The 22,746-nt window shown below is 51.9% G+C and overlaps 1 protein-coding gene across 1 annotated transcript in view; it reads left to right on the forward strand.

The window, feature by feature from the left end:
• Positions 1-22,746, forward strand: part of PFKL (phosphofructokinase, liver type) — a 293,377-nt gene that overhangs the window by 193,847 nt on the left and 76,784 nt on the right. Inside the window, exon 15 of the mRNA XM_086955453.1 lies at positions 16,891-16,978. Within this exon, the coding sequence (XP_086811579.1) occupies positions 16,891-16,978 (88 nt within the window). The remainder of the gene's footprint in view (positions 1-16,890; positions 16,979-22,746) is intronic.

Raw genomic sequence — 22,746 nt, forward strand, 5'->3', positions numbered from 1 at the left:
AGTGGAGTTCCACTCCCCTCCCGCAGTTCTTCCATGAGTCGGATAAGCCTTCTGATGTTTAATGTCGTGTTCCGGGTAGGGATAAAGCCGTTCTGGTCCTCGTGGACCAGAGTGGTCATGTGCGGTAGGAGTCTCGATGCTAGTATAGAGCTCAAGATTTTATAGTCGGCTGTGAGCATCGGGAGCGGCCTATAGGAGGCCAGGCTACTACCTTCTCCGCCAGGTTTCAGTAGCGGGATGACTATCGCTTCCCGCATCGATGGGGGGAGGCGACCCGTGGTCCTTGCTTCTTTGTACACAGCCAGAAGCCGCGGCGCTAAGGCGTCGACATATTTGCCATAAAATTCGATGGGCAGGCCATCTATACCCGGCGTCTTATTACGGGCCATGGACTTAATAGCTGTTCGGATTTCCCCTAAGTCGATGTCCCTTCCCAAATCCGTCGCCTGCTCGTCTTCTAGGCGCGGTAGGGTGAGGTCATCCAGGAAAGCCTCCGCCTTCATTACCCGGTCGCCCGGGGTGCTACTATAAAGTGTCTCGTAGTATCCCTTAAAGCCGTCCACTATGGCCGACTGGGTGTAGGATAAATTACCCCCCTCCCCGGCAAGTTGCAAGATAGGGGAGCAGCGTTTCGTGGGGTTGGAGAGCCACGCCAACAAAGTGCCCGACCGGTCGCCTTCTACATGAGATCTCAGCGTGTATGCCCGGTGATCGTAAGCCCGTAGCCTTTCCACTTCAGCCGCCACCGCCTCCCTGGCCGAGCTAACCGTGCCCTGCAGCTCCGGCCTGCCTGGTCGGTCCCTCTCCGCTGCCCTCAGTTTGGCGTCTGCCCTCTCTAGGTCGGTCAGCAGCACCCGCCTCGTGCCTACGAACTGTGTGATGCACTGCCCTCTCACTACCACTTTGAAGGCATCCCATTCCACTGCTCTGGAGCCCGTGAAACCCTCGTTATTGGCGAAGTATTGTGTCAACCCCTCCTCCAGGGCCGCCCCGAATATCGGGTCCTCTAAAGTCTCCGGCCGGAGCCTCCAGGTTGGCACCCTAGGCTTTTCCTTCATCCAGTCTAAGTGGATTAAGAGCGGATTGTGGTCCGAGACCGTTCTCGTCAGGTATTCCGACCAGGCAACCTGCGTCAGCACGTCTCGAGTGCACAATATCGCATCTAGCCTAACGTGGAGTTCGTGTACCCCGGAGTAAAACGAGTAATCTCGGTCTGTTGAGTGCTGCGCCCTCCATGCATCAGTTAACCCCTAGCTCTCTTGCAATTCTTGCCTACCCTTAGCTACGCGGTACACCGGGGAATCTCTCAGGGGCGGGTGGGACCTATCCAGTTGCACATCCGCCACGGAGTTAAAGTCCCCTCCCATGAGTATCGGACCCACCAGGAAGTGCGCCAGTGTCCCCGACAAGCTCGCATAAAAGGTCAATTGGTCTATATTCGGGGCATATACACTGCATAGGACTATAGCCTTACCCCGCAACCTGCCCTCCACTACTACAAATCTTCCCTCTGGATCTATCAGCTGTCTAGTCATTTGAAAAGGCGTCCCCGCCCTCACCCAGATCAGAGCGCCCCTTGCGTAGGCCGAGTAAGAGGTATGGAAAACCTGCCCCCGCCATCTCCTCTGTAGTGCCACCCCTTCCTGCTTTGTGATGTGTGTCTCCTGTAAGAGCGCTATATGAATCCCTCTCCTCTGTAGGTAGGCATGCACTTTATGCCTGCGCTGCATTGTGTGTAGACCCCTCACGTTCCAGGTCATGCATTTCAAAACATTCGAGTTAGCCATTGTCCCATAAGTCACGGTTCTTCCCCCCCTCCCTATTCACACTCCCGCGGATGATTGTCCCTCCCCGTCCCCAAACAGAACCCCCCAACTGGTCAACCCCTAAGAAAGTCAAAATCAGCGTCTGCAGAATCCCCCCATCACCAAACCCCAACTGTGGTGTTCCCCCTCCCCCCAGAACAGGCCCCAATATCAAGATACCAGACACCATCCAAACTCCCTTAACTCAGAACCCCCAGGTATTTAGTTCACAGCCGGAGCTGCAATCGCCTTAAGGGCGTGCGGAGCGAGGCCTCGCCCAAGAGGGGGCTGCATGACCCAGGCCCGCCGCTATCCCCCCACTACGGAGAACAGCGCATAGCCAGTCACCCAGCGCCCATGCCTGGAGCTAACTCTCCCGCTAAGCGGGTGGACCCCCCTCAAGGCCCATTCCCCTTACCCAACAGGTCCAAGTCAGATGTTCAGGATTTCGTCTGCTGTTTGCGGTGTTACCACCGGATCCTTGGCATCATGGACCCCCGACAGGTCCGACTCCGAGCCCGAGGTCGATATGATCGTCTCTGTGTCCGTGCCTCGTGTGGATCGGGAGCCACCCCCTTTCCCAATGGTGATCACTGCTTGCAGCGCAGCTTTGCGCTCGGCTTCCTTTTGCGAAGCGGTCGGTTTCCCGGCTCCACGACGTCGCTTGCGCAGTCTCTGCGATTGGCGCGGCCCCGCCGGCGCTCTTTCCCGTTCCCTTTCCTTCTCCTCCCGAACCTTGGCGCCATCCGTGCCCGCTTTGTAGGATTCCCACCAGTCCCAAGCGTCTGCGGCCAGGTTGAAAAACATTGTTTTGTCGTCCACCACAATTCGGAGTCTGGCAGGGAACAGCAATGAGTATTGGATGCCCTCTGTGCGCAGCTCTTTCTTGATCGACAGGAAGGAGGCCCGCTGCTTCTGCGTTTCGAACGTGAAGTCCGGGAACAGCGTAACCCTACTGTTCGCGATTTGGAACGGGCCATCGTCTCGGGCCCTTTGTAGTAGCAGGTCCCTGTAGGAAGGTACATCCTGACTATGGTTGCCCCCAACTTTTTGCCCTGTGTTTTAGCTGGTTTTGGACATAGTCGACCTGGGATCCTGCCAATCAGGACCCCAGGCCTACTGCTCTCTCTTTAAAATGGATTCCATGTACCCTAGGTACATTTCCAATTGGTACTGGGCCACCTTATCAGACCCTGTAACTCAGGGCATAGGTGTACCCAGGGCTGCCAGGGGCTGCAGCATGTATTATGCCACCCCTGGCTGGCCTCTTAAATTTGACACAACTGGCTGCATGACAGCTGGGGCAAAGTCGTGTAATCACCCTTTGCTGTAGGTGTAGTATACCTATACCTAACCCTAAAATGGACACACAGATTCCTATCAGTCACTCCTATGGCAGGCCTTGACAATCCTGAAGGCAGAGTGCTTGGAATCGTGTGAGATGGTGCTCTGGCATGAGCTGAGCCTGTCTGCAGCTTGCGGAACCAAGTCCTAATAGCTGTTCCAAGATATCGCATACCATATACTCTTAAGTGCATTATAATCCTCGCGGTTAAATGCTAACTTTGGTATTGCTTTATCAAAACATGTCGAGTAAGGTGTCATACGAATTGGAATACTAACCCCTCGCCAATTCTGGCGACGGGGTTAGCATTCCACCCTTCTAGAGGGACACGACATGTATGTAACTGTGAACCCCGGTTAAAGTTAACTGAAGCATCAGCTCCACAAAATGGATGCTGCCACCACAGACACGAGTCTGACCCCCTGCAGCTGGGAGTCCTTCCAGCGAGGGGAGCCTGGACAAAGGGTTTCCTGTCAGGGGCGGTGCTAGCACCGTCCCAGACATGGTTTTGTGTATCCTGGGTAGGCAGGGCTTTACAGGAAGGTGACTGCTGAGTGGCACCCCGGTGCTCACTACGCATAGGCCGGTCTGAACCAGTTCCAGGGGCACACCAGCCCCTGGCCTGGGGAAGTCCGGCATGGCAGAGGGGTGTAACCACCCCCCTCCTAGTCCCACCCATAGGCAGGACCTAGTCACCGGGTCAGCCCCCTTTTTTAGTATAAAGATGGGAGCGGGCCCCCTGTTCAAATTAGATCATCTTTGGAATCAAGACACGACTTTCTGCGAAAGGACTTCAAGATTTCTTCCTCAAGATTCTCCCTTGTGGCTAAGGAGTAGTCACCCTGCATCCGCAGGCACCATCCTAAAGAACACTGCGGTCTGCTGCAAGTCCTTCATCACGAATCCGACGACCCAGCTCGACGAGACCCGGCTTCCCTGGCACCTCTGACCTCTACTCACCTCTACAGCAAAGCTAAGAACCGTGAGTGCGACGAGACCTCGAGGGACCGACGATCGCCAAGACTGCACGACATCTTTACTACAAGCCCACCGAGTCTTCCACTGGTGAGTGCTTTGGGGTCCGAGAAGCCCCAACCCTGCGCAGCTCCAGCATCCAAGATCAGCCTCCCTGCATCTCCACGATCGGCGTGGGGCCCTTCTGCTGTTTGCTGTGCACCGCGTTGTTTGGCTACTATCCGGCTGGCTTGTGGCCTTCTGAACGACGCCCGACGACATCACTGCTGCTGGTCTGGTTGCTCCAGACTGGCCCTTGCTTCCTTCTTGAAGAGAGGCACCCCGGACCCTCCTGGTCCACTCCAGACGCCATTTTAGGTCCACCGCGTGGGCTTGAATTTGCCAAGGCTTTGTTGCCCAATCCTGGGTCCAGCGACGCCGACAGCTTCTATCTTCGTGGGACAGCTCGATCCTCCTTCCTGGTCGCCGACAACGCCTCCTGGTCCGTGAGATCTCCGAGCACAGCGTCACCCACACGCCTTGTCGAGGTGGCTACCATCCGGTGCCCTCCTGGTGCCCACTGACTACTGGCTAGTAGTCTCGAACTTGGTCCCCTCTGCTTTCAGGTGTCATCTTCCTTCGATCCAGGCTTGGATCCATCGAACTTTCTTCACTGGTCGCCTGCCAGCAACTTTTCTTCCAGGCTCCTGGTCCGGCAACGAGGATTCCCGACGTCTTTTGAGTCCTATGCAGCCGCAGCCCCTGGGCTAGGTAACTTCGGCATTTCGGTGCCCCAGCATAGCCTCACTATCCAAGGGTCAGAATCCACTTTCGTTTTCCTCCTACCAGGTCGGGTTCGCCCGAGAACACTAACTTTGCAAATTCTAGCTACCATAGACTTTGTCCCGCATCACGCGTGAGAGTGCACACTCTGCACCCGAGTCCCCTGGGTCTCCTAGAAGTAATCTGAAGATTCTATAGTCAAGATCTAGCGATTCCAAAGCCTATTAGTACTGTACTTACCTGCTAGTAATTTCGCATTCCACTTTCAGAGTATATGGTTTTCCGTGCCCCTCGGGCATTTGTATATACTGTGCTAACTTAAGTATTTTTGTAAGAGTTTTGGTTTGTGCTTAGTACCCTGTCCTCATAAAGAGTACAGGGCTGTTGTGATTCTTAATAAATATCTGTTTATTTTCATAACACTTGTGTGGTGTCCTTTCACTGGGTATTCAAGAGGTATATGTGTGGTATAACAGCTGGCTTAACACGCCCTCTCGAGTCTTTAGCCTTAGACTGCTCGTATCCACGCTACTAGGATAGCTGGTCTATAAGGTTGACTTACAACCAATCATCAATAAGGGTTGCTGGACTGATACATAGTGTTCACTAGAATAGTGAGCACTGCATATCAGGCCACCTTCTCACATTGGTGAGCAGCGGTTGGGATTTGAGCTTGCTGTTGTTTTACCACACGTATCCTAAGAATATCTTGTCGAAAGATCACATAAGTACTGTTAGTACATATAACTAAGCTTAGAATACTCTGAGTTCTACTGAACCAGCTGTTGCAGCTCCTCAAGGCTTAGCACACCTTGGCTGCAACTCTTAGCAAGGGATCAGTAGGTAAACACATAGTGTAGGTAGGTGCATCACTTACACCACACTAGAATCAGCATGTCAGACAAAGGAGGAAACTCTGAGTATCCCCTTGTGTCAGTGGACCCTCCACAGGTCACTTCTAAATATGCTGCTCTTAGCTTCCATGAGATGAGACAAGTGTGTACTCTCAGAAAGCTAAAACAGGGGTCTAACCCCACAACTTCCTTTCTGATTGGTCTCTTGGAGACTTATGATGCCAGAAAAGCTGAGAAACTTCTTAGCTCTTCTAATCCAGATGGGAGTTTGCCCTCCTTACAGGGACCCTTTGATAGCCAGGAACATCCCCTCCAGGAAGCAGATGATGCTGAGGATGAGGATGAGGATGAGGATCAGTTGTCAGGGGGTGAGGCAGATAAGGAACAGGTAGAAGTCAGTAGACTAACCAGGTCCAACTTAAGCAGATATGAGATTGGTACTGGGGGACCCCTGGGGCCACTCTCAGGTCAGCTTAACATTGGGAATGGACGAGTTAGGTCTCTATCAAGAGGCTCTAACAGATCCCTTCGAACCAATGGCTCTCTCAACTCTTCTCACAGAGGGATGTCTTCCCCTAAGAGGAGAGTGTATGAAGCTGAAGAAAGGGCAATCAAACTGAGGATTGAAAGGGAAGAACTTGCCCTGGCCAAAGAGAGACTTGCCCTTGCTAGAGAGCAAGAATTATGTGGGCTACAGCCCACTGGTGGCAGCAATAAACCTAGCAATAGGGAAAGGAGTTTTGATACAAAGCACCTGAATAAGATAGTGCCCCCCTTTAAAGAAGGGGATGACATCCACAAATGGATTACTGCTTTGGAGAGAGCCTGCACTGTGCAGGGTGTTCCCCCAAGTCAGTGGGCAGCTATCTTGTGGCTCTCCTTTGATGGTAAAAGTAGAGATAAGCTCCTCACCACAAGGGTGGAGGATGCTAACAATTACCAAATCTTGAAGAATACACTGGTTGATGGGTTTGGTTTAACCACTGAACAATACAGGATGCTGTTCAGAGACACCCAGAAAACTCAGTCTCAAGATTGGACTGACTTTGTTGATTGTGCCACTAAGGCTTTTGAAGGCTGGCTACTGGGTAGTAAGGTTACTGATTTTAAAGGATTGTATAATCTAATTATGAGAGAGCAAATCTTAAATAATTGTCAGAACCAGATATTACATCAGCACCTGGTAGACTCTGATCTGACCTCTCCACAGGAATTGGGTAAGAGGGCAGACAAATGGGTCAGAACCAGGGTTAGGCCTAAAAACCAGGGTGGTGACCAGAAAAAGGAATCAACCAAGCCTCAAGAGAAGGGTGGGGATAAATCCACAGAGAAGACTTCCCAAGGGCCCCAAAACTCCAACAAGGGTGGTGGGTCCCAGAACACTCCTTCAGAACAGAAGAAACCTTATTGCCATACCTGTAAACAGGTGGGCCATTACAAAAGTGATGCCAGTTGCCCTAAAAATGGTAATAAGGGAAATATACCCCCAGGTAATACTCCTAAACCTCCTGTTACCACTAGTGGTAATCCCCCAGGTGGTGGGAGTGCCCCCAAGAATGTGGTGGGCATTACTTTGGGCAATCAGGAGGACTATGGCCTAGCCAGGTTCCCTGACCACACTCTTGTCTGTGAGACTGGCATGGGGTTTGCCAACTTCACTACTGGACCCCACATTTTGGGAAAGTATAGACAAGAAGTTTTATTGAATGGTCAGAAAGTTGAGGCATTCAGAGACACAGGGGCCAGCCTCACCATGGTGAGTGACCATCTGGTCCCCTCTGCTCAACTGACCCCTGGTTTTACTTATCAGGTGACAGACATTCATGGAGTGAAGAGAAGGCATCCCATGGCAGTAGTCAAGCTCAGCTGGGGTAATGTCACAGGGCCCATGAGAGTGGCAGTGACAGATAACCTACCTGTAGCTTACTGGGGAATGACCTGGAACTCTCAGCATGGGCTGAGGTGGAGCAAGAAACTCACTCCAGAATGATAGGCCTATCCAGACAGGTTAGTGGGGCAGTAATAGCTACAGCCCCAGTCCAAGCACCATTCCTCCCTGAAAAGGTTGGAAGGGCAGTGGTAGCCACTGCCCAGGCTCAGACAGACTTTCCAGAACAGGATAGGAGGGCTGTGACAGTCACAGCCCAAACACAAACTGAGTGCCCTCCTGAAAAGGTTGGCAAGGTTGAAATGGTCTCAGCCTCTACTCAAACAGATAGTGAGGTTGTGAAGCCTGAAACAATGGATCACTCCACTCAAACAGAGAGCATTGAGGAGGAAGAAGAGTCTTCCCCCTCCCAGACACTAGGCGAGAGCCAGCCTCCTCAGGGAACTGACTCTACCCCTGTTGAAGGAACTGCCCCAGAGGTAGTCAGGCCTAGCCTGGCAGAGCCCCTGATGGCAGTGGACCCTTCCCAGGTGGGACCCAGTCTGGAGCAGGTAACCTGCACCTCTCTACCCTGTCTCAGTCAGCCCAGGGCTGAAGAGATCAGGGAGGCCAGTGATGGACCCCAAAGGGCCCCCTGTCCAAAAGAACCCCTTAATCAGCAGATTAGGATCACTGAAGCTGGTAAACCTAGCCAAGTGAAAATAAGTCAGACTCCTGAGGGATCCCCCTTAAAAGTAGTTAGGGACCTCCCACAGCTGGACACTGTTGGGCACAGCCAAACATGGGGCCTAAAAACCCCAGACCTGACCTGTCCCTCCAGTAAGCCAAACAGAGGGACTCAGCCTCCAGCTTTAGGTAGCCAGAGGCTGACCCTGAGAGCTCAGTGCATCTCAGCTAAAGAAAGAAAGGCACACATGATGGATGGTGATTGGAGGAAGTTGAGCCCAAAGGTAGAGGAGCCTCACTTCAGTACTCCATCCCAGCATCAGCCTTTTACTTTCCCAAGACACACCAGAGACAGAGATTCCCTATGGTGGAGACCCTCAGATACCCTTAGGGTGAGGGGTTGCCTAGTGGACCATGACACAGGGGGAAACCAAGCCAGAGCTGGTACTTCCTTATATGGCCACTTAGGTAATAGAGGCTTACCTGGACAAGGATAGCCTTATCTCCTTTCGTTTGGGGGGGGGGGGGGGGTTGTGTAGGAAGGTACATCCTGACTATGGTTGCCCCCAACTTTTTGCCCTGTGTTTTAGCTGGTTTTGGACATAGTCGACCTGGGATCCTGCCAATCAGGACCCCAGGCCTACTGCTCTCTCTTTAAAATGGATTCCATGTACCCTAGGTACATTTCCAATTGGTACTGGGCCACCTTATCAGACCCTGTAACTCAGGGCATAGGTGTACCCAGGGCTGCCAGGGGCTGCAGCATGTATTATGCCACCCCTGGCTGGCCTCTTAAATTTGACACAACTGGCTGCATGACAGCTGGGGCAAAGTCATGTAATCACCCTTTGCTGTAGGTGTAGTATACCTATACCTAACCCTAAAATGGACACACAGATTCCTATCAGTCACTCCTATGGCAGGCCTTGACAATCCTGAAGGCAGAGTGCTTGGAATCGTGTGAGATGGTGCTCTGGCATGAGCTGAGCCTGTCTGCAGCTTGCGGAACCAAGTCCTAATAGCTGTTCCATGATATCGCATACCATATACTCTTAAGTGCATTATAATCCTCGCGGTTAAATGCTAACTTTGGTATTGCTTTATCAAAACATGTCGAGTAAGGTGTCATACGAATTGGAATACTAACCCCTCGCCAATTCTGGCGACGGGGTTAGCATTCCACCCTTCTAGAGGGACACGACATGTATGTAACTGTGAACCCCGGTTAAAGTTAACTGAAGCCTCAGCTCCACAAAATGGATGCTGCCACCACAGACACGAGTCTGACCCCCTGCAGCTGGGAGTCCTTCCAGCGAGGGGAGCCTGGACAAAGGGTTTCCTGTCAGGGGCGGTGCTAGCACCGTCCCAGACATGGTTTTGTGTATCCTGGGTAGGCAGGGCTTTACAGGAAGGTGACTGCTGAGTGGCACCCCGGTGCTCACTACGCATAGGCCGGTCTGAACCAGTTCCAGGGGCACACCAGCCCCTGGCCTGGGGAAGTCCGGCATGGCAGAGGGGTGTAACCACCCCCCTCCTAGTCCCACCCATAGGCAGGACCTAGTCACCGGGTCAGCCCCCTTTTTTAGTATAAAGATGGGAGCGGCCCCCTGTTCAAATTAGATCATCTTTGGAATCAAGACACGACTTTCTGCGAAAGGACTTCAAGATTTCTTCCTCAAGATTCTCCCCTGTGGCTAAGGAGTAGTCACCCTGCATCCGCAGGCACCATCCTAAAGAACACTGCGGTCTGCTGCAAGTCCTTCATCACGAATCTGACGACCCAGCTCGACGAGACCCGGCTTCCCTGGCACCTCTGACCTCTACTCACCTCTACAGCAAAGCTGAGAACCGTGAGTGCGACGAGACCTCGAGGGACCGACGATCGCCAAGACTGCACGACATCTTTACTACAAGCCCACCGAGTCTTCCACTGGTGAGTGCTTTGGGGTCCGAGAAGCCCCAACCCTGCGCAGCTCCAGCATCCAAGATCAGCCTCCCTGCATCTCCACGATCGGCGTGGGGCCCTTCTGCTGTTTGCTGTGCACCGCGTTGTTTGGCTACTAGCCGGCTGGCTTGTGGCCTTCTGAACGACGCCCGACGACATCACTGCTGCTGGTCTGGTTGCTCCAGACTGGCCCTTGCTTCCTTCTTGAAGAGAGGCACCCCGGACCCTCCTGGTCCACTCCAGACGCCATTTTAGGTCCACCGCGTGGGCTTGAATTTGCCAAGGCTTTGTTGCCCAATCCTGGGTCCAGCGACGCCGACAGCTTCTATCTTCGTGGGACAGCTCGATCCTCCTTCCTGGTCGCCGACAACGCCTCCTGGTCCGTGAGATCTCCGAGCACAGCGTCACCCACACGCCTTGTCGAGGTGGCTACCATCCGGTGCCCTCCTGGTGCCCACTGACTACTGGCTAGTAGTCTCGAACTTGGTCCCCTCTGCTTTCAGGTGTCATCTTCCTTCGATCCAGGCTTGGATCCATCGAACTTTCTTCACTGGTCGCCTGCCAGCAACTTTTCTTCCAGGCTCCTGGTCCGGCAACGAGGATTCCCGACGTCTTTTGAGTCCTATGCAGCCGCAGCCCCTGGGCTAGGTAACTTCGGCATTTCGGTGCCCCAGCATAGCCTCACTATCCAAGGGTCAGAATCCACTTTCGTTTTCCTCCTACCAGGTCGGGTTCGCCCGAGAACACTAACTTTGCAAATTCTAGCTACCATAGACTTTGTCCCGCATCACGCGTGAGAGTGCACACTCTGCACCCGAGTCCCCTGGGTATCCTAGAAGTAATCTGAAGATTCTATAGTCAAGATCTAGCGATTCCAAAGCCTATTAGTACTGTACTTACCTGCTAGTAATTTCGCATTCCACTTTCAGAGTATATGGTTTTCCGTGCCCCTCGGGCATTTGTATATACTGTGCTAACTTAAGTATTTTTGTAAGAGTTTTGGTTTGTGCTTAGTACCCTGTCCTCATAAAGAGTACAGGGCTGTTGTGATTCTTAATAAATATCTGTTTATTTTCATAACACTTGTGTGGTGTCCTTTCACTGGGTATTCAAGGGGTATATGTGTGGTATAACAGCTGGCTTAACACGCCCTCTCGAGTCTTTAGCCTTAGACTGCTCGTATCCACGCTACTAGGATAGCTGGTCTATAAGGTTGACTTACAACCAATCATCAATAAGGGTTGCTGGACTGATACATAGTGTTCACTAGAATAGTGAGCACTGCATATCAGGCCACCTTCTCACAGTCCCTGTCCCTGTAGTGCAGCAGTTTAGCCACGATAGGTCTCGGTGGCAGGCCTGGTTTGGGTGGTCCGGACGGGACCCGATGAGCTCTCTCCAGGGTAAAGAAGGGCGACAAGCCCTCAGGTGCCACCACAGTCCTTAGCCAGTTGTCGCAGTAGGCCAGTAGGTCCGACCCCCCTTCGCTCTCCGGCACACCTACGATTCGCACGTTGCTGCGACGGCTTCTGTTTTCCGCATCCTCTGCTCGACGCTCTAATACCTGAATCCGGTCAAGAGCCTCCGTGAGTTTTCCCTCAAGAGTTTTGTGGGCCGGAGCCAGGACTTTCAGGGCCCCCTCAGTCTCCGTCACTCTGTCTTTTAATTAGTGGTGGTCGGCTCGGAGCAGGCCTAGCCCCGACACCACCTGCGCAATGTCGTTATGCAGCGCTTCTCTCGTTGCTGTTATGGCCTCCAGGATTCGATCTTGTAGCCTCTTCAGGCCCGGGGACTCCCCCACGTCTCCTTCCGCCGCTCCCGAAGCCGTCGCCTCCTCTTGCTTGCCTTTTGGCTTCCCCATAATGGCCTGCGCGTGGTCTCTGGGCTCGGTGCAGCACCCACTCGTCTCACTGCTCCGTCAGCGTGGTGCGAACACTCGCAAAGCAAGGCCACCCTCCCTGTTCAGGCATCCAGCGTTGGCAGTCAGTGTCGCCGGGTAGGGGACAGACACTAGGGGGTACGTGCGTGGTGCCCCGGGCCGTGAGTGGTGGGGCTCCGATGTCGCAGCGCCGCCAAGGATAGGTTTGCTCCCAGCAGTCGTCCGCCACTATCCGGGGCCAAGGCTCACTAGCCCTCGTGCCCCCCCAGCAGGCAGTCCCAATCACCCCCTGGCGTGCTTGCCTCCCTCGCGGTCAATGCAGGGCGCTCCTGGTCGTTGGGCTCTCTCCCCCTCCCGTGCCTCTCTCGACCCCCCCCTGCGTGTCACTCTGCTCTGTGGCTCACCGCATAGTTCAGGGGGGGGAGGGGGGGGAGCGTTCAGGATTCCTCCGGTGCGCCGGGCCCCAGCCGCGTCTGTCAGGCCTCAGGGTGTCCGCAGCGCATAGCGCTCTCCCCGCAGCCTTCCCGGGCCGCTCGCTCGCGGCCGCACCGCTGCTCCTCGGATCCTCCGGGGGAGAACTCCTCAGGGCCCCCGGGGGGGGGGGGGGAAGGGGCGTCTCCTCACCGGTTTCGATCCTCGGCGGGTCCTGGCCGTGTCCCCAGGCGTCGGCCCACAGTTTAGACAGCCGGGCGTCTCGAGTCCGTCGCTGCGGCCGCCATTTTGGGCATTCCTCCGGCTCGGCTCCGGCGGCTCTGCAGTGCGGCGGAGGTCGGTCCTCTCAGCGGCCCCCTGATCGCTCCGCTATCGCTCCAGCAACGCCCACGCTCGGCCCGATGATTTCCAGGCACAGCGCCGGGCACCCCGCAGCAGCAGGCAGGGTTAGTGTGGGGAATAGGCGCGGAGCTCCGGGCTCACGCTGCCATCACCCTCAGCGTGCAAGCCACGCCCCCCATCGACAGTTCACTGTTCATGAGGAAGTGTTAGGTTGGTCGGCCAGGGTAGCGTCCAGTATAGATGCCGCCATGAGTGGGGAAGAGATCGGGCCAAATCCCGACATCGTTCCATCGCTGTCACGGTCTTTCTCTGGGGTGAACAGGTGTGGGTGACTCTCTAGGTCCGATGCTGGGGGTGACGTGTGAAGTTCGACCACCGCTCGCAGGGCATCTCGTCGCTCTTTCATGATTTGCGTGAGGTCGGGTGACCCTGTGGGGGAGGACGCCTGGCTTTTGGGGCGGCCAGACCGGGCACGGCTCGCACCCCGTCTTCTAGATCGTCTGGAGTCGTTGTTGCGGGGCCTCTGGGGTCCGGGTTTAGGAATCAGTGGGCAGTGTAGTTCAGTCCAATCCTGTGCTTCCGCCGCCGTAGTGAAGAAGAGGGCTTTCCCATTGTGCAGCACTTTAAGGCGGGCTGGGAACAGCAAGGTGTACTGCAGGTCGTTAGCACGAAGGCGCCTCTTGACCTCCAGAAAGGTGGATCGCCGCTGCTGGACCTCCCTGGCGTAGTCCGGGAACACCATAACATCTTGATCCTCCACCTGCAGGGGACCCGCTGTCCGGGCCGCTCGGAGTACCGCGTCCCGGTCTCGGAAATGCAGGAATTTAGCTAGCATGGGCCGTGGAGGGAGGCCGGGTTTGGGTGCCCGGGCTGGGACTCTATGGGCCCTATCGATGGAGAAGTACGGCGATCTCTCACTCTCCGGGGTGAACGATCTGGTCCAGGATTCCATATAGGTCAGAGGATCTGAATTTTCAATCCCCTCCGGCAGGCCTAGGACGCGGATGTTACATCTTCTCGATCGTCCCTCTAAGTCCACCGTGCGTTCCTCTAGGGCCTCCACACGACGTAGGACCTCTCTCATGTCTTCCTCCTGCATCTTCACCACAGGTTGTAACTCGGTCATGGTTCGTTCACATTCCTTCACTCTGTCCACCAGCTTACGGTGTTCGTCGCGGATCAAGCTAATGTCCGTCGTCAGGGCGCCCAACCTCTCCTCCATTGACAGGCGAGACATTTCAATCGCCGCTAACACCTGGTCCAATTTCGCCGTCAGTGTAGGGTCCGTTTGCGACGCATTGGCTTGCGTCCACGTCCTGGTGTGTGGCATCTTTTCAATGGCCGTTTCAGGGACAGTCGTCGCCTGAGAGGCCTTTGGTTTCTCCATAGGTGTCGTCGAGTGGGCCACAGGGCCTCCGCGCACTCCTGGGACAGCAGACGTAGCTGGGCTAGAGGTAGTCCAGTGTCAGCCGGTCCCCTCCTGTCCCCTCCGGCCTCAGGGCAGCTCCCCTCCGTCTCAGGGAGCCTCCACCAGTTCAGGGCGCCAGATGTGGTCCGTGGCTGCTGGGGTCAATAGCCTCGGTGTCAGAGGGTCTTGCGGGCCCCCCCCGGTGTGTGGCGCAGCGTCAATACCGGCTGGGAGGGCCAGAGGTCAGGTGATTGGAATCCAAGGGGGTCCGGGGCGGCGGGCAGCCACCGGTGGTGCCTCGAGGTTCACCCCCACTCCTATGGCGAGGCTCGCGCTGTGCTGGAGGTCCGGGCCTCTGTGGGCGCCATCTTAGGGTCAGGCGCTCGGGACCGCCGATCGGTGTAAGGCAGTGGGAGCGCCCTGGGTCCCCAGGCCAGCCGGCGGCGTGTGCTGTGTCTTCATGCGGGGCCCCCGAGGAGGTAGGGGGGCCACCGGGTCCAAGATACTCTGGGGAGGGGGGAGAGAGATGGGCACTCACCGCCCTCGTCGATAGGGTGCGAGTCTCCGACCGGGACACCTCCGCGCCGACAGCGCGTCCGCTGGCTCTCCACACTTCGTGGTGGCAGGTTGGAGGGTGATCAGGCTCCCGGTGTGGCATCAGGGTTGGCGCAGCGGAGCCCCGGTGCGGCGGCCGCCATCTTGCGCGCCAAGGCGCCGGAGCGAGAGAGGGCGCCGTCCGGCGCACACCCCCGAGGGCCGGTCCCGCTGTTGCTGCCGGACTCCTCGTGAATGTCTGCTGGGCCCTTCACTTGGGGTCGTTGGTTACTGGGTTGGCTCCCGGCGGCGTATGAGTCAGCCGGACAGAGCCCCGCCCGCCATCTTGTGGTGCGGCGCCCGGCTTTGATTTCGGCGGAGCCTGTCCGTGGCGGTCGTCCGCCACTCTTGGGGTTCTTCTGTCTGGTGCCCTAGTGTGCGGGAGACTCCCTGGTGCGTTTCCGACAAGCTGAGGCTCCCGGCGATCACAGGAATTAGGCAGGATGCCAGCCCGATCGCGGAGCCTCAGCAGGACACAGCCGCCATCGTGGCTTGCTAAGCCACGCCCCCTTAGCCATGCAACAGTTGATGTTGTTGCACCAAGGATATTGTGCGCCATAACTAAATACTTATAAGGTCCCAAAGGCGAGACCTATTGGCTATGCCAATGCTTGTTCAACATTCCCACCCTCTAGGGTATACATATATTACATTTACATCTGATCTGTGCCTTGATACATACTCTTGCTATTCCATTAGACAACTGTCTAATACATACATTATAATAATCTTCTTTAGTTACACCCTGTGTTTGTAGCTGACTTATAAGTACTCATTGCCTCCAGAGTGGTGTTCTTCTTATATGTCTTCAAGGCGGATCATCTATGAGTCGAACATAGTTGCACCTGTGAGGCCTCATAAGCCTTTTGAACACTTTGAATTCAATGTCATTAAAATTATAACTCTGATTTCTGCGATCCTCATCCTAGATTATATCAGCCAGAAAGATAATGTTTTCTCTGCCAAGCTCCATCGACTTTTATTGAGAGAAAGGCAGTCTTAAGAATTGCCCTCATCTTTTGAAAAAGCGTGGTTTCATCATGACCCGAATCATTACATTTTATATTTTGGCTGCCCTGTTGGGGCACCACGTGGACCTTTTGTCCACTTCTGGGGTCCATAGTTTAGGCCAGCTGCTCTCTCCCCGGTATTTCTGGAATGCTTGGCTGGTCCAGTGGAGGAGGAGGCTGACATTTGGAATTAAGTGCCAGTTCCTTGCTCCATTGTGTTTTGTTTCTTTAACCTCTAACTCTATCCAGAAGTCAGACCCCCTCTAAAATCTGTGTCTAGAACTGCAAATGTGGTATGGATGGACAGTAAAGAAACTTAAGGAAGTGGGAATAGGTGGGCTTGTAGAAAGGCAAAGTGTTACACCACCGGCCATGACTAGTTGCTGGCATCCTAAATAATCCTTCCGTTGTGCAGTGAAGAAGTCGTCCGATGCCCAGGGGGTATCTGAATGGTTTAGCATGGAAGAATGACTCTACCGAGTAAGTTGTACTTTCTGAATGAATCCAGAATTTCATAACATTTGAAATCTGAAATATGAAAACTGTTTTTAACCCATTCGATGCTGGTGACGGAACCATTCCGTCATGAGTCACGGTTGGGCTGTGCTGATGACGGAATGGTTCCGTCACGACCACACCCATTATCATAGGGGCCCAGCACAGGAGGAAAATATCGCCCGCAGCGATGCGGTTAAGCAAGCTATTTATTACAATAGCCCGGATTCTCATTTAGGGAATTGAAAAGGCGTGTTATGAAAATGTAATTACTCGACGGTTGTATTATAAGCACTTAAATATGAGATTTCAAAATGCAGTTTGGAGGTGCTGCGAGCCTATTTCATAATCAGCAAATGTTCTGTTTAAAGTCATTTTTTTTGCTATAAATTTGCCCACCGCTGATCATTTGTGCTTGAAGGAAACATACTCAGCAATTTATATGAAACCCTTTTTTGGTTAATTTGAATAATAATTATTTTTTCTTCAGAACGCTTCCCAAGACCTGCATGGCAAAAATAGTGGAAAACATTAGAATATTTAACATCCAGGCCCTTATAGTAATTGGAGGATTTGAGGTGAGTTTTTAAAATATTTTCTTTCTACATGAGATCTCTTTACGATATGGCCATCAGCGTATTAAGGTTCTTGCAATCTGTCTTCTGATAATTTGAATCTACAATCCAACATCTTTAATGGAATCCTCTTTAAACTGAGGATTTTCATTTGCATTCCTGCATTTTGTTTTTTACAGAAATTTCTCCCTGAGAAGTTTTTGCATGAAGCCAAATGTTGAAAAACATCTCTTTCTTTTAAATCGAAGTTCTTGGTTTTGCAGCTTGCTCAACCTTGTTTTTTTAAACCACAATGGTGCTTTAATGTCACTAAGAACCAATGCACTCTTATTAGGGCATGGTTTATAGGAAAGGAAGAGAGAGGAAAGCTTTGCATATCCTTAACATATCACATATTACATAGCGTCACCATGCAGTGTTTTAATTACCTTGCACTTGTAATGTAGTGAACACTGCTTTAAGTTTTGACTTCTGGTTTTTTTTGGTATGCATTTGATGATTCACCATCTTGAAGCAGGAGTCATCCATTCCTGGCAGTATTAGCTGACATTTTTGTGATATTTTGGTCCTTCTTCTGTGTCATGGGTGTTATTGAGCACATTGGCAAATATGATGCATCAATGTTGTGGAACAGAAGACCTCTGTTTCTGTGTCTTTTACTGGAGACTGCATCTCTCTTGCCCATACCTCTGCCAAGCGCTCTCAACTATTATGTTAGCGAAAGAGAGGACTCATAACATCTGCTGGTGCTGTGGAAACTTCAGGAATTATAAATCAACACAAGGCCTGTCCCACCGGGATCACACCCAAATCTGTAATTCCAACACTAGAGAGGTCTCATACAATTTTATAAGTCCCTCACAGACATTTTAGTCTAAGTGTTGTGGTGTAGCTTGATTAAAATAACCAACCATCATAGACCCATTATTTATATATGCACGTCCCTGATTTTGGTACTGAGGATACCACAATTATATAGTTATAGTATAGAATATAGTACGGTTGCAAACTGTTTTACACCTTAGACTGGAATATTAAGTATGGCGAGCAGTTATGGTTATAACAAAAAATGCATTAGCACAGGCAGTGACTAGAAATGTAAAAAGAAAGAAAATCCCTAGTGTTTTAATAAGGGTCAGCAAACGCCTGCATCACGTTGCCTGGTGATCTCCAGAAGTGTGCTTCAATCCGTTATGATACCCTTTCCCCGACAAGCTTAGGTAGGCGCATCTTTTGAAGGCAATAGTTGAAGTTCATGGGTAGGGTGCATGATCTACCTTTTTCACAGCTAAAACCTGGCTTTTTTATACACTGACGCACTGGAGGGAAAAAACATGTTCGAGGCATATGAGCTGCAGATCGTACACCATGCATTAGATCGCCACCTGGTGTTGGGCTTGGATGATTGCAGGTTGTTGTCTTCTTGGAGAAGTCTTTGTAGTCGCGATATAGGTGACTCCTCCCTTGGACAATACTGCGCGTGGGCATTGGCTCCATCCTTAGATTGTTTTTTCCGCCACTGGGTTTGGATGAAAGTTTCTCCGCTCCAGCTAGAAAAACTTTTCCAGCAACTTCGAAGCGCAAAAACTTCCTACAACTAATATCGACATTGAATATAAAACTTTCGACGCCATCAACTCGATTCCGGTTCATCGACGCGGGCAGTTGGGCCTATCTACGCCATGCGGCCTACACCACATGGAAAGAACTCCGTTCAAAAGATGCCCGGTATGTCGAGAAAAATTTCCACATAGCGATCATCACGAGGTCTGCAACCTCTGTCGATCGCCGGATCATGACGAGTCGACCTGCACAGCTTGTGCATCCTTCCGATCGAAATAGACCGTCCGGGATCAGAGGGTCCGTCCACACGAGATGAGGAGATCAGCCCCAGCACCGGAGGATATCTTCGATGACTAGGTTCCGCTCGTTCCAGAGAGGATTCGCCTGATCTCCAGATCATATCAGGGGCAGAAGACTCAGATGACTCAATTCCATTACGTCAACCCGCGAGTACTCCTGCCCCTGCACCACATACTTCCCAAGCCAAAGGCAAAGGTCAGCACTCCGCCCAAGGTGCCCAGTGGAGACCAAGTACGTCCTCCTAAAGCCCAGCCTTAGAGCTCGGCTCCGAGGAAAACAAATTCGCCTTCAGGTGCTTCGGCACCGAGCAAACCACTTTTGCCGATTCCACCACCTCCTGCCGCACCGAAGCCCAAAGACCCTTCGGTACCGAGGCCAAAAGACCCTTCGGCACCGAAAGCGAAAGATCCTTCGGCAGAGAAAGATCCTTCAACACTGAAGCCTAAAGAGGTACAGGCACCGAAAGAAGCTCCTTCTCAGTCTCCGAAGCCGTCGACTTACAAAACTAGAGAGGGAAAGCCAGAGTCCGACGCCACAAAGTCGACAAAACCAGCTTCCACTCCGAAGACTCCTGCTTCATTGCCACAACCCACAAAGCCTGATTCCGAGGTTCCTAAGTCCTCGGACACACCTGCCAAGCCGAAAACAACACCTTCGGCACAGAGAACTTTGCCCAAAACAACCTCTGTTGGAACCGAAAAAATCGACGCCCAAGAAGGTTGTATAGGAAGAAGAACTGTTCAAACCAGATCCTAAACAAAAAAAAACTACATTAACCCAAAGACTGCACATGTAGGTGCTATACCTCATAAAAAGAGACCCGCAGAAACACCACCTCCACCTGTGGTGCCTGCCAAAAGGAAGGACTGTGCAACTTCTCCTATGCACCCTCCATCTCTATCTCCTTCCTCTCCTATCCCTCCTTACATATCACCTCAAACCTCTCCTGTCCCCTCTCTGCATCATCACTCCCCACCACTTAGGTGGTGGGGAGGATCCACACACAGACCCAAATACATATCCTTTAGATGAGGATATCTATACTTTTCCACCACCTAATGTGCCTGATGTCCATGATCCACAGTTATACCCGTCAAAACCTTCTCCTCCAGAAGACAGCATTCGTTTTAATCACCTCTTACACAGAGCTGCTCTCTACCACAATGTCACAATGCATTCTGATGACATTGAGGAAGATTTTCTGTTAGATACATTTGAGCCATCACACAGATCTACTCAAATTCTTCCCATGATCAAAGGAGTCATTAAACATGCTCCAGAGATATTCAAAGATCCTGTACGCACTAGGGTACTAAATCCAAGAATAGAAAAGAAATATAGGCCTGCACCCTCTGATCCAACCTATATTAAACGACATCCTCCACTAGACTCTTTAGTAGTGTCCAATGCAAGAAAAAAGGCGAATTCACAGACTTCTGGTGAAACGCCCCCACCTGACAAGGAATCCAAAGTAATTGATGCGTCAGGTAAAAGAATAGCTGCACAAGCTACAAATATATGGCGTATAGCAAATACACAAGCACTTCTCTCACGTTATGACAGAGCTCCTTACGACCAATTAGAGACACTACTACAACACCTCCCAGATCAATATAAAGATCATGCAACGGAGCTCATACAAGAAGGCAAATTAATTTCAAATGCCTCAATAAAATGTGCACTAGATGTCGCAGACACAGCTGCTAGAGCCGTAAATACTAGGTTCATACTCAGAAGACATGCGTGGTTGTGCATTTCAGGGATCAAACAAGAGGTGCCAGCTACAATTTTAAACCAGCCTTTTAATCAAAACTAATTATTTGGCCCTGAAGTAGACACTACACTGGAGAAAATGAAAAAAGACACAGACACTGCAAAGTCTATGGGGGCTCTGCAGTCCACACAGACTAGAGGTTCTTTTCGTCGCTCCTTTTATAGAGGAGGCTCCAAACAAACTGGAGCGGATACCACAACATCTTTCAAGACGCAAACACAAATATCCTCCAACAAAGGATATTTTAGAGGAGGATACAGAGGCAATAATAACAAGGGAAGGGGTCGCGCTAACAACAACAACTGCTACTCTTCCACAACTAAACAGTGACTTCCCTCTGCTCCCCCAACAGAATTCCACTCCTGTGGGGGGCAGATTAACACAGTTCCTGCCTGTCTGGAACTCCATTACAACAGACAGGTGGGTGAGACAGATTATCCAACATGGCTACTGCCTAGAACTTACAGCACCCCCCCCGCCCCCAAACATACCACCCAGGCAGCGTCCTATGTCTACAGATCACCTGACTCTGCTTCAACAAGAAGTTCTTGCACTTCTACAAAAGGATGCTATTCAACTAGTCCCATTAGAGGAACAAGGAACAGGGGTTTACTCGCTGTATTTTTTAATTCCCAAAAAAGACGGGACACTAAGACCAATTCTGGACCTCAGGCCCCTCAACTATTACATACAATCAGATCATTTTCATATGATCACTCTGCAACAAGTGCTCCCACTACTGCAACGAGGCGATTTCCTTTCAACACTAGACCTGAAGGACGCCTATTTTCACATTCCAATACATCCTGCTCACAGGAAGTACCTAAGGTTTGTAATTCAAGGACAACACTATCAGTTCAAAGTCCTTCCGTTTGGTGTCACAACAGCACCACGGGTGTTCACAAAGAGCTTTGCAGTAGGAGCAGCACATCTCAGAAGACAACAGATACATGTCTTCCTTTATCTGGACGATTGGCTCATAAAAGCCAAATCATTCCACCAATGTGTACAACACACACAGCAGACAATTCAACTATTGCACAATTTAGGGTTCACGATCAACTACACAAAGTCGCACCTAGAGCCTTCGCACATGCATCAGTATCTAGGAGCTACCATAAACACATCAACAGCTCTAGCGTATCCCAGTCTTACCATGATACAGAGCATTCAAGCCTTAGTCTCCACTTTCCAATACCAGCAGTCTCTCCAGGCAAGAGTGTTCATGAGGTTAATAGGCATGATGGCATCCTGCATCTTCATAGTACCACATGCAAGACTGCGAATGCGTCCATTACAGGAATGTCTGGCGCAACAGTGGAATCAGGCTCAAGGTCAGCTCACAGACCTGGTGTTGGTAGACAGCCATACGCATCGCTCTCTGCAATGGTGGAACACCAAAAACTTGACAAGAGGACGGCCGTTCCTCGAGCCTGTTCCACAAATAGTGCTCACAACAGACGCATCCCTCTCAGGATGGGGAGCCCATCTCTTATACCATACTACTCAAGGTCAATGGAACAACCAACAAAAGCTGTTCCATATCAACCATCTAGAGATGCTAGAGATATTCTTAGCACTCAAAACTTTTCAACTTCAAGTACAGAACAAAGCTGTCTTAATCCGGACGGACAATATGACAGCAATGTACTATATACAAAAACAGGGGGGGGGCACACTCTCTGCAACTGTCCCAGCTCGCACAGAACATTTGGAGATGGGCCATTCCTCAAAACATATATCTGTTAGCAGGGCACCTTCCAGGAGTTCACAATCAGATAGCGGATCTGTTAAGTCGGGAGTCACAACAGATTCACGAATGGGAACTACAGCCACAAGTTGTTCAGCCATTCTTCCAACGGTGGGGGCATCCACACATAGACCTGTTTGCCACCCACGAAAATGCAAAATGCCCAACCTTTGCCGCCAGGTTCCCACACCCACGGTCCGAGGGCAATGCAATATGGATGAACTGGTCAGGCAGATTTGTGTACGCTTTTCCGCCTCGCCCCCTCATTCCACTAGTAGTGCGCAAGCTCAAACAACAGTCTCTCAAGCTCATACGAGTAGCTCCCACATGGGCACGCCAACCATGGTTCACCACACTACTAGATCTCTCTCTCTGGTGCCACAT

Source organism: Lissotriton vulgaris, chromosome 2_1 (assembly GCF_964263255.1).
Source record: "Lissotriton vulgaris chromosome 2_1, aLisVul1.2, whole genome shotgun sequence".
Classification (NCBI taxonomy): Eukaryota; Metazoa; Chordata; class Amphibia; order Caudata; family Salamandridae; genus Lissotriton; species Lissotriton vulgaris.